This window comes from Engraulis encrasicolus, chromosome 15 (genome assembly GCF_034702125.1).
Source record: "Engraulis encrasicolus isolate BLACKSEA-1 chromosome 15, IST_EnEncr_1.0, whole genome shotgun sequence".
NCBI lineage: Eukaryota > Metazoa > Chordata > Actinopteri > Clupeiformes > Engraulidae > Engraulis > Engraulis encrasicolus.
Genome location: NC_085871.1, coordinates 22,759,253 through 22,771,752, shown reverse-complemented (window position 1 = coordinate 22,771,752; position 12,500 = coordinate 22,759,253). Strand labels below are relative to the sequence as shown.

Genomic DNA, 12,500 nt, shown 5'->3' with positions numbered 1-12,500 from the left:
TATTCACCTCACTTTTTTACTTGAGTAGAAGTACAAAAGTACCTGCCGTCAAAAATACTTAAGTACTAAAAGTAAAAAGTAAAAACTTAAAAATGAAGCCTTTGGTGCAATTTTAATATTTAAGTGTTGTAGGCCTAGTTTGGTCATATGGATCTAATTAAATATCCTCATTTGCATAGACTATACCAACATGTTAGAACTAGGCCATAACAGGCCTCAGAAACACTGTGGAGTAAGTCCATGGATGTTATAGCATCAGAAGTTTTCACCTCTCTAAACATTTAATACTGACCCTAACATGCCAAAAAGAACACATGAAAGGGACATTAATATTAAGAATGATTAGGCTGAAATTGATTATATGCCTATTAGAACAACTACTACAGTACCCCCCAGCCGTAGGCCTACAGTCCAGTATAGGCCTACTTATTTGTGACAGCAAGGAGTTAGAGTAGTACAATAAAGTATTTTATGTTTAATTTTTGTTATAATTATGGTTTTGGTAGACCTCTTCTTCTTATTATTATTATTATTATTATGATTATTATTATTATTATTATTATTATTATTATTATTATTATTATTATTATGTAGTGTTAACCTTATGTTAAGGTTGGCTTAGGCCTATGTATGGACAAACAGACTTGCGATTCTAAGCTACCTTTAAAGATAGGAACATCTTCATATAGGCTACTTGTAATGGTCACTATTTGCTAGATGCCAATGATTTGCAATAGCCTACTTGATACAACTTAATTGGAACACTTATCTGATCATGAGAAAGCCTTTTGTGCCATGTGCACATCACTGGGCCAATATTTAGCCAATGTCCACTTTTTTCCCCTCCCTCTCTCTCTCTCTCTCTCTCTCTCTCTCTCTCTCTTTTTTTAAACTTTGTTACTGCTGTTTTTCATAACACAGTGCTTTTCATATCCACTGTAGCCTACTGACCTGACTTAAGGGAAAGGATACATGTTGCAAGGATGCATGTTGCATGTAGCCTCACTTTGCAACATATGGGCATGGCAATCCTCATGTAAAGATACAAACCCTTTAGCCTACACAAGCCTCTTTTCCATAACGTTGAAGCAAATCATTTTTTGGTGACAGGGGAGTCTATTAGACAAGTAATTGATATCCCCAACTACTCCAGAAAATACTGCAATGTGTTGAGGGGAAAGAACGCTATCACGGAGTTGTGCGCCTGGATGGTTTGGAATAAGCAGCATGTTTAGGCATCCTGTGTACTTGACTCAAGAAACCAACACGCTACAAAAGCGGCATTTATGTGACTCTATTGTAAGCCATAACACAGATATAGCACAATAAGCAGTAGGGCCTACATTAAGTATCAATTCGCTGATTATTCAGTTCAAACGCGAAGCCTATCTGACAAATGTCGTCTTGTCAGGCGAGTGCAGCCTGCGAGCTAAACCTCTCCCCCCTCACACAACGAATACGACGTTCAGATTAATACACTCTAACAACGTTATTGTCGCCTGCTTTATTGTTTTGCTGTGCTTTCCGCATGTTACTAGAAAGTAGGCTACCGTTTCTTCTTATTTCAATTCGTCTCGCAAGTCGCAACAGTGGACACATCAGTGGTCTTGCTCTGCTCGCTTTCCTTCTAAAACTAATTCTGTACAGTATAGCTTGTTGTCACGTGACACATTACAACCAATCGGAATGGCGAATCTCTGAGCGTGCCAATCAGATTCAGTTTCACTTTCTTCACACAAGATCTCAGATTTCATTTGACCAGGGCATTAAAAATGAATGAATTCACCTGCCGTGTATCGCCTTAAATAATAATTAAAAAAAGGAACGAGTAAGGAACGAGTGTTTCTGTAAATGTAACGAAGTGAAAGTACTAAATTTCGCTTTGAAATGTAGTGAAGTAAAAGTATAAAGTCTTACCAAATAAAAATACTTGAGTAAAGTATGAAAGTATGAAAATGTTACTTAAGTACAGTAACGAATTACATTTAATTCGTTACTGTCCACCACTGCGCGTGCCAATCATCACCTCATGTCATCGCACTGCCTGCAGTTTGTATTGATAAGTGTACCTTGCTTCCTCACTCCCGCTTCAAGTCATTCAGGGCTGGATTAAGTTAAAGGGACACTGTGTGAGATTTTTAGTTGTTTATTTCCAGACTTCATGCTGCCAGTTCACTAATTACCTTTTTTCATGAATACTTACCCCACCATCAAATTCCAAGTATTCCTTATGACTGAAAAATTGCACTTTTCTTACATGTAAGGGGGGATCACAGACCTGTATTAACACAGGTCTGTGGGGGGGATCTTCTCCATGGTCCACCATTTTGAATTTACCAAATAGCAATTTTTAGCACCAAACAATAACTTTACTTGGACCATACTAGAAAATATTGTTTATTACATGGTAAATGTTCATGTAAAGACCAAACAGTTTCAACGAGCAGCATAGTTGCAGTTCTTTTTTTTTGACCATTTCCTGCACAGTGTACCTTAAAGATCACGCGGGGCTTTCGGCCTGCGCCCGGTCGCATCGAGGGACATTGTAGCCGGTTGCAATGCCTTGTCTATTTCGAGTTATTCTGATCACAATGGGCTACATATACACCGTCCAAATTTAAGTAAATAAATGAGTGATATCCGTGGGAAGTACATCGATGATGACAGTTAATAATCATACTTAAATTATACATGAAACTCTGCCCATGGAGTCCTGTCAGGGTTCTGATCCCATTGGTAGCCATCTATGGGCTAACCCTCTCACTCTGTACACCACTCGTGCCCTTAGGCTTCATTGGAATCGTCAGGGCGCTCGGACTGTGATGTGTCGTATTGTGTTTGTTTTCTCATATCTGGTGATGGTGGTCTCTGCTGCTTTCCCGTACACTTTCACATACACGTGCGCCTGCCGCTCCACGTAGGGCATACGCTACGTCATGCACTGGGCATCGGCCCCAACGTCGGACTGGGCATCGGCCCCAACGTCGGACTGGGCTCTGGCCCCAACGTCGGACTGGGCTCTGGCCCCAACGTCGGACTGGGCTCTGGCCCCAACGATGGACTGGGCTCTGGCCCCAACGATGGACTGGGCTCTGGCCCCAACGATGGACTGGGCTCTGGCCCCAACGATGGACTGGGCTCTGGCCCCGACGACGGACTGGGCTCTGGCCCCGACGACGGACTGGGCATCGGCCCCGACACTGGACTGGGCATCGGCCCCAACGTCATCCTGGGCCGGCGACTCTACATCATCCTGGGCCGGCGACTCTACATCATCCTGGGCCGGCGACTCTACATCATCCTGGGCCGGCGACTCTACATCATCCTGGGCCGGCGACTCTACATCACCCTGGGCCGGCGACTCTACATCACCCTGGGCCGGCGACTCTACATCACCCTGGGCCGGCGACTCTACATCACCCTGGGCCGGCGACTCTACATCACCCTGGGCCGGCGACTCTACATCACCCTGGGCCGGCGACTCAACATCACCCTGGGCCGGCGACTCAACATCACCCTGGGCCGGCGACTCAACATCACCCTGGGCCGGCGCCTCAGGGCTCGTGCATCAACGGCTCACCTCAGCATTGCCCTGGGCTGTCGCACCTCAACACCACGGCTCAACATCACAACTCGGCATCACAATGGGCCATCGCCTCAGCATCGCACTGGGCTGTCGCCCCAACTTTAACGCCAGTCACCTGGTTGTATCGGTATCCTCATCCATCCTGCATGACAAACTTATCGCAGCTACCCACTGGTAGCGAGTAGGAGTTTATGTCTATTTTGATATGCCGTTTTTGTTCTGGTGCCGTTATTCAGTGATGTTTCAGCTTTCTGCTCTGTCCCTCTCAGGTCTCGATAACCGGCTCTCCAACTCTCCTCTGTCGTAAGCTCGCACTTTCTGCATTCTCCTGACTAAGGTGCCACCCTTTTTTATTGCTAGTCTAATCATGCAGTTACCGCAAGTTGTTTCTCTCAACCAACCAGGGCATCCGCCCCACTGCCTGTGTCCATGCCTGCTTTGCACAAGCATTCACCGCGCCACATCACGTAGGTGTTTATCATAACTGACATGGTGTTATTATTCTTGGTCGAGATGTTTTCTTGGTGTTTCATTCATTGTTCGTTTCAGCTACAAGCTCTGCTCTCTCCCTCTCTTAGGTCATGATTACCAGTTGTCTGCCGATTCTCCTCTGTTTTAACCTGACCTTTCTGCTATCCTGGCCGAGGTGCTCGTCTTTTAATGTTAGCCACTCATGCTTTGTCTAAAGCTGTCTCTCTCACCACTCTGGGCAGACGCCCGCATAGTGCAGGCTTTCAGCCGCTGGTCTGACGCAGTGCATCTTGCATTCGGCTCATTCCTCGCTTTGTCATCTGGCTCAGTGTACTGTTTCTGTTCTGTTAACTCTGTTTCGTTCTTCTCGTTCCTCGCCCAAGAGGTATACAGCACGCTCGTTCAGAATTGGCGTGGCCACCACGGCCGCTAAGCGGGGTCTGTCCCCTACTGCGATCAAGGCGCTGGGCCGTTGGTCGTCTGGCGCATACGCTTCCTGCATTTGCCTCACTCCTCATCACCTCGTTGAAGCATGCTATATCTGGTCTGTAACTTTATGTTTTCTATTCTCATTTCTGGTGACGGTGGTATTTTGCTGCACCGGCGGCATTCACTCCATCTCTTGGGGGGCTATCGCTCCGGTCACCCGGTCATGTCTGTATTCTATCCTTCTCTCATCTATCAGATCGATTTTATAGTGGTCCGTAAGCCTGTTATCTCTATATTTTGTAACATTGAACCAGCCTAGTTGCCATGGTTGTTTATCTATGATGTCAACTATCATACCACATATTATAGCCTACATTCATTCATCCATCCATTCATTTACTCATTCATCACCATGTTCTACTCTCTCTCCTAGGTCACGATTCCGGCTCTCTACCTACTGTCATAATCTAAGTTTTCAGCGCTCTCCTGACCAAGGTGCATCTATCAATCAAATCATAACGCTCTGCTGTGTCTCTGCTCTCAGCGCATCCGCGCCATGTCTTCTCGCATAGCCTAAGGTACCGACATTATCATCATCACCATCATCATCACAGGCTTCATGCCTCCGCTAGACCACCGCCCATAAGCTTAAGCCTTAGAACATCCCTATCATTTATAATCTCATTTAATCTATCATCATTTGTCTTCCAACACCTATCACTTATCACTCATCATCATCATTATTATTATTATCATTGTAATCATTGTCGTCATTGTCATCGTTATCATTATCATCTTTATCATCATCATCATTGTTATCATCGTCATCATTATCATCATTGTCATCATTATCGTCATTGTCATCATTATCATTATCATCTTCATCATTGTCATCATTATCGTCATCATCGTCATCATTGCCATTGTCATCATTGTCATTGTCATCATTATCATTATCATCATCATCTCATCATCATCACCTATCATCCTTCATCTTCCGTCTATCATCAATCAATCATCTAACTAACTTTTCATGTCTTTCAGATGGTGTCTCCTTGTAAGCGGTAGGTGAGTTCACTTCTAATCTCTATTTTGGGGCAGGCTACGCCCGCCTCCATCTCCGCTGGAGGATATGCTGTCCTATCCCGGAGTTCAACGCGAAGACGGGAACCTTCGCCAAACTGATTCATGCATTTTATCAAGTGTTATTGTTCGCCAAACTTTTATGCATTCCTGTATCATGTCTAATGTTCAATAAATGTTAATAACGTTCGTTTGCCTCTCGAGTCTTCATGGTAGAAATGGGAGCTTGCGTAAATTCTACCAGGGAGACTCGAATTTCTCGGCTGTCAAACTTAGCCTACTAGGCCAACCAACAAATCTTCCTTTTGACAGATCATACATGCGTCATTATTGCCCAGGATCGCCAACCAATCACAACGCGAGATTGGGGGTTCCCCCGTTACGCGTCACTCATGCATCGTTACCTCTCAGCCAATGGATCACATTCACGTTTGTTTAAATAGCTGTCACTCATTCTGTTCTCTGCTTTTCAGTTAAGCCGATTTTGAAGCCACCACCACCCCTCCGTCCACCGTCACCAGAGGTTCCCGTCTGTTAGGGGGCAGGCTACGCCCGCCTCCATCTCCGCTGGAGGATATGCTGTCCTATCCCGGAGTTCAACGCGAAGACGGGAACCTTCGCCAAACTGATTCATGCATTTTATCAAGTGTTATTGTTCGCCAAACTTTTATGCATTCCTGTATCATGTCTAATGTTCAATAAATGTTAATAACGTTCGTTTGCCTCTCGAGTCTTCATGGTAGAATGAGACTTAACACCTACATCGTTTTGTTGGTTATAAATATAGCTCTAATGTAGCTTTTAGATTTGGGTGTTGATCCTGGAAGCCGATGACTGCAAGTTCAAATCCCTCATCATCCATAGCTGAAATGCCCCTGAGAAAGGTGCCCAACCCAACCCCACATTGCCCTGTACCTAAATAACTGTGAGTTGCTTTGGATAAAATCATCAGCTAATTGTAATGTAATGTAATGTAATGTAATGTAATGTAATGGTAGTCTTTGGAACCCAACTCCACATTGCCCTGTAGCTAAATAACTGTAAGTTATACAATGATAAGCTAATTGTAATGTAATGTAATGTAATGTAATGGTAGTCTTTAGAACCCAACCTCACATTACCCTGTAGCTAAATAAATGTACATTGCTTTTGGTAAAATCATCAGCTACTGTAATTGTAATGTCATGTAATATAATGTAATGGCTGGTAGTCTTTGGAAACCTTGATGTTGTCCACGATGTCCTTCAGGTGTTCATCATTTTCAAGGATTCCCTCCAGACTTGGGCCATCCCCACACGTTTTCTCTTCAGCCTGGAGACACAGAGATACATAGTGAGTGACTCATCACTGTTTACCAGGATGACACACACCCAATCTGGGGTGCATTTCTCGAAACCAAAGTTGCTTACACATTAGATACTTTGTTGTTTTCAATGCATTTTCCTATTGGCACCTACCAAAGTTGCTACAGGCTAACAATTTCGCTTTTGAGAGATGGACCCCAGGTGTGGAAACAGTGCCCCTTTACTTTACCGTATAAAAGCTTATGAAACCTTTATAACTACCTATACTGTAGTGTACACTGTGAATTAAAGCACTGCAGAAATGTTTACAATACAGTACAAGAACCCAAACAACAAATGAAGTAAAAAAAAATGCATCCTGTCATTTTAAACGAGTCTTGCAGAAGGATGCTAAACAAACCTCAGTGAAAACTGACAATGAAGTCAATATCGAATCAGATCATCTTATCGTATCGTGTTGATGGTTAACTATTTACCTCAGGAGACAATACAGGATATATTTCAACTATCTGTTTAACTAGTCCTTGGGCCTCCTACTTTACCTTGTTGTTGATCCTGGGTTGTGTGAAAGCGTTGAAGTAGGAGTCAGGTACCAGGCAGTCTAAAGACAGCACAGTGCTCTGGAAGCTACTGATTATGTCTGTCACACACGCCTGTTAATGACACAAACATACTGTAAAAAAAATGGAACGTGCACGTACGGTATGCACACATATGCACGCACGCATGTATGCACGCACACACACACAGGGAAAATGAAAATGGGGGACAAAGGGGTCAGTTGTCCCGGACACAGGGAGATGGGGGGCCCATAATTGGATCCTCATTACATTGAATGTATTGGGTGGGGGGGCCTTTCAGAGGAGTTTGCTCTGGGCCCAGCCAAAGCTGTCAGTGGCCCTGCACACACACACGCATACACACACACACACACACACACACACACGCACACACACACACGCACACACACACACACACATATATATATAACATATACTCTCAATAGTTTTGACACACAGATGCACCTAGAAGAGAATGACACACATGTCCATGTACATACCTCAAAATCATCCACAGATGGTTCGTAGCACAGTGCCTCAGTCAGTAGCATGAGCTCTGTGATGAACATGGGCTGAAGTTGAGCCTCTCCTTGAGTCAGCTCCGACACACTGGCCTGAGATGAGTATACCGCAAATACACAGGCACACAGACACATGCATGCACAGACACACACACACACACACACACACACACACAGACACAGACACAGACACACACACACACACACACACACACACACACACACACACACACACACACACACACACACACACACAGACACACAGACACACAGACACACACACACACACACACACACACACACACACACACACACACAGGGCAACAAGTTATTGAATAGATTGCTGCGCTAATTAGAGCAGTAGACCATAGAGTGAAAACAATATCCACAAACTACATGCAAAATAAGAACAAAACATTCACACATACAGTACATATAACCCAAAGGTTACATTGGGCACAGAGCCAGTTGGAGATGTAAGTTGCTGTGAAAGAAGTTCTGCCGGAATAAGCTGATGGTACAGTATAAAACCAAGTTATTATTATTATTATTATTATGAATCTTTTCATGAAAGGTAAAACCGCTTTCACTGTGTTGTATATCAACACTACTGCTACCATTTGAATTTCCCCGTCTGGGATGATAAAGTTAACCTTGACTTTGACTTTGACAAGGAAAATGTATTAAGCAAACAGTGACGTGGGAAATACAAATTAACATACAGTACAGAAAAACACATTGTGTCAAAACAGAATGAATGAATATATGACATGTTCTATATTCATTAATATACATTTGATACATAGCTTTAAGACAGTTTGGTTACAAGCAGCTCATACATGGCGTCTTGTGAACATTCCCAGCGATGCAAAAAGTGTCTGAGTAGTTTCAGGGAAACAAAGAAAATGTATAAGAACATATACACTATTTTGTCAACAAAAAACCTTATTACATGTTATAAAACATTAAATGCATTAATTTCAAATATAGTCACTAGTCACCAGTCACTATTATCTTGCTTATCACATTGAATGTCAAAACATTATAATATGATCCCCTCCTCTGATTTTTCAACAAATCGGATTCAGGATGGATGCATTATCCTCCGCACATCTGTTCCGACAGCACTGCGGAACACTTTCGCTTCCAACACAATTCCGACCCCCACACACAATTTCACCACAGCAGAGAATGGATAGTTAATGGGTGGTGCTGACAAAATAGAACTCATCCCTAATGGCCAGCCGATGTGTTCACACTTTGTCGGAGCTGATGTGCAGAGGCCCTTAGCCTTGAGTATTGAGTTATTTACTCGCTACTCTCTCATTCGCCTACTAGCCACTTGCTCAGGGAAAGTTTGCTAAATGTTCCCGCGGCTTTAACTGCCAATGCACAAGCAAGAAGTATCGAACAGCATTCCAATTGGTTACTCGCTTACTTGCCTCGCTCAAAGTTAAAATATGTTCAACTCGGAATCCGCCCACATCGCATCGCTTGTACTCTCCTCGCCTACTCGCCTACTCTCCTCGTTGGAACACATAAACATTGTGTTGACTTCACTCGCTGAGCGAGCAACTAGCAGCGACGTGTGTGAACGAGGCTTGAACGTAGCTTTAGCCTTGAGTATTACTCCTGTTGAAGAGCCAGCTCACCTTCTTGTCGGTAGGGGGGCTGGGCTCTGGTGCGCTGGCCCAGCTGAGGATGAGCTCCTGGGTCGGGGTCTTCTCGATCTGCTTCCTCAGCCCCCCCAGCAGCTTCTCCACCGACTGCACCACCAGGATGTGCAGCGTGTTCACGATCAGGTAGTCTGCCAGCCGGATGAAGCTGAACAGGGCACAGGAAGAGGATGAGGGTGAGTTGTAACAATTTATCAAAAGAGAAATCGTGATATGCAGAGCCATGAAACTGTGTGGCGGTACAAGAAGGCAGAACTGTGACACACTCTTTCAAAGTGGGATGAGGAAGGAAATAGCATTCCTCTTTTTACATAGTACATTTTCAAATAAACACATCTCCAAGTACAGTCAAGCAGTTATTGTCCACCGACTGCCCCACCAAGATGCTTGCCATGTTCACGATCAGGTAGTCCGACAGCCTGATGACGCTAAAGCATGAAGGATCTAGATTAGACTGGCCCATTGTTTAGAAAGGCAGGCGTAGAGACAAAATGACAGACATAGACATGAACATGCAGGACACAGACACACAGACACAGACACAGACACAGACACAGACACACGAGAAAAAGAAAAAAATACTCAACAACAGGATATTATTGCAATGCGTGGTATTAGCGCTTATTCAAGATTTTCGCAACGTCATCGTGGGTGTTGCAATGGTGCCGGCCCATCCCACATTCCGCCCCTCCCACATAATGTACCGGAGGTCTGGCTGCAACTGACCAGGTAAGTCGGCTGCAGTGGTATCGCTTCTTTGCCTGCTCTGTGTAGCTCATCATGTCTGGGCCGTCGTCATACAGCCCCAACTCAGCAGCCATCTTTGCCTCCACACTCTCCCCTGCAACAAAAAAGATGTGCGCGATGTAGCATAATATGCATAATACAAGGCAGCATACTGTTTTGCTTTTTTTTTTTACAATTCTTTGTGGGGCTTTTGTGCTTTATTTGTGATAGGACAGTGACAGAGGGGCAGGAAACAAGTGGGGAGAGAGAGACAGGGAAGGACAGCCGCGGCCTAAGTAGAGCCAGGAGTATCATTAAAGACCCCTCACACCCTAGCTTCCATCTCCTCGCACTGTTGCCCTCTGGCAGGCGCTACAAGGCATTACCAGCTAGAACCAATAGAATGAATAACAGCTTCTTCCCCAAAGCTGTTACTACACTGAAATTACACTTGCTGGACTGTATTCATCTGCAAAGGACTGTGCACCTTGTAGGGAAGCTCAAATCTCAGTGTACTTTGTATATGACAATAAAGGTTTTCTATTCTATTCTATTCTATTCTATTCTATTCTATTCTATTCTATTCCATTATATTCTATTCTATATCATTTACCAGAAACTGCTATATGTGGAGGCCGCAAGACAAGGCATACCGTACCTATGTCTGACTCATAGTCAGGTGTGTAGCCGGCCTCCAGCATGGCCGTGCGGCAGGCAGTGCGGGCCACCTCCTTCACCAGCTCCCTGAACTCGGCCAGACGAGAGCTCACCTGGAACACAGGGTCAACAGCAGGGTTGCCAGATGAGCCGGATGATTTCCAGCCCAAAAAAAGCTCAAAACCCGTCTGGAAGCACTAAATCCCACCCAATTATATTGATTTCTATGGCTAAATGCCATTTCTACCCACAGACAGCATCCTAAGTGGGAAACCGCCCAATATGGCAACACTGGTCAACAGGTCAAGAGGTCAAAGAGGTCAAGGGATCAGGCACAAGCACAATTGACTTACAGTAGAGTATACATTCATTGTAGTGTCCATCATCTTACACAAACACACAAGTATATAATATAGTAGATTATATACCGTACATTGCAAGAATAAAAAAACAATTTCACAATAAAGTAAACCAACACAGTTTTCTAACAAGGTGCAATGCATTCTGATGATGACTTGTAGTAGACTGCATGGATTCCTAAAAAAATTGCCATTATTTCAGTAAAGTGCCAGAGAGTAAAGAAGAGCGTTTCCAACAATAAGTCCAACAATAGTCCAGCAAAGAGAAGGTGTCCTAGTGGGGACTTGTGGTAATCCAAATATGTTCCATTATGTCTCAATGGCCTCTGTTCCAGGTTTGTTGTTAGCAGAATGACAATGACCAATCGTAAGATTGAAAGATTTTCAACGAACAGTAAGGCATTCCACTGGGGGAGCGGTGCGCATTAAGGTGCTGCACCGCTGATCATACAGTAGCTACCAAGAGAGGCCTAGAGCTACGGGCCTCCTTGATGTGCTTGTACTTACAGTACTATATTCATACCTAATGGCCTAAACAAGTCTTGTGTGGCACAATCATGTACCTCTGTGCAGCCCCTTAATGCACGCCGTAACTCCTGTGGCACGCTATAATAGGCATTGAAAGTTAACTACCGTAGTACTACACTACTATGACAGTGCACAGGGCCTTTAGTAATACATTACGACTTGGTCTTTGCCATTCTGGTAACAGCTCATTTATAATGCTGTGTCTTAAGGGGATGAAAGTGGCCCATTTCTTATTTCCCTGAAATAAGCCTTGTATATCCACTGTTTAATATTTTTATTTTGTGTATGGATTGCTTCTGAGAGCTAGGGCGACAGACCTCTTTGAGCTGCTTGTACTGGTCCTCCTTGAAGTTGTTGAGGGAGTAGGTGCGGTTGGTCTCGATGCGACACAGCCCCATGTCACTAATGCGGTAGCACATCTCCCTTATGTCAATCAACGCTGGCCGCAGTGACTGGAAGAAGAGGGATCACATGTTTTGATAAGGCAGATAGGGATCAGTGGGCAACCTGGATTTAATAGAACTGTATAAGAACTTTACAACTTACAATCCAGTGCCACCACATATTCCAAAAGATCTTGTTTCACCTGTGTTATTTAAC

At 44.1% G+C, this 12,500-nt stretch overlaps 1 protein-coding gene and 1 long non-coding RNA gene across 2 annotated transcripts in view; one reads left to right on the top strand and one right to left on the bottom strand.

Annotated features, from left to right (window-relative positions):
* The window catches only part of dnah6 (dynein, axonemal, heavy chain 6), a 105,110-nt gene that overhangs the window by 87,457 nt on the left and 5,153 nt on the right, over nt 1–12,500 (bottom strand). The window contains exons 6-12 of the mRNA XM_063217233.1: nt 12,218–12,352; nt 11,015–11,126; nt 10,357–10,471; nt 9,607–9,778; nt 7,934–8,047; nt 7,416–7,526; nt 6,791–6,880 (exon numbers count right to left, since the gene is read on the bottom strand). Coding sequence (XP_063073303.1) covers nt 6,791–6,880; nt 7,416–7,526; nt 7,934–8,047; nt 9,607–9,778; nt 10,357–10,471; nt 11,015–11,126; nt 12,218–12,352 — 849 coding nt within the window. The remainder of the gene's footprint in view (nt 1–6,790; nt 6,881–7,415; nt 7,527–7,933; nt 8,048–9,606; nt 9,779–10,356; nt 10,472–11,014; nt 11,127–12,217; nt 12,353–12,500) is intronic.
* On the top strand, nt 4,060–6,285 carry LOC134464511 (uncharacterized). Its single transcript, XR_010037918.1, has 3 exons — nt 4,060–5,064; nt 5,531–5,554; nt 6,043–6,285. It is a non-coding gene; the product is annotated as an uncharacterized LOC134464511 (long non-coding RNA).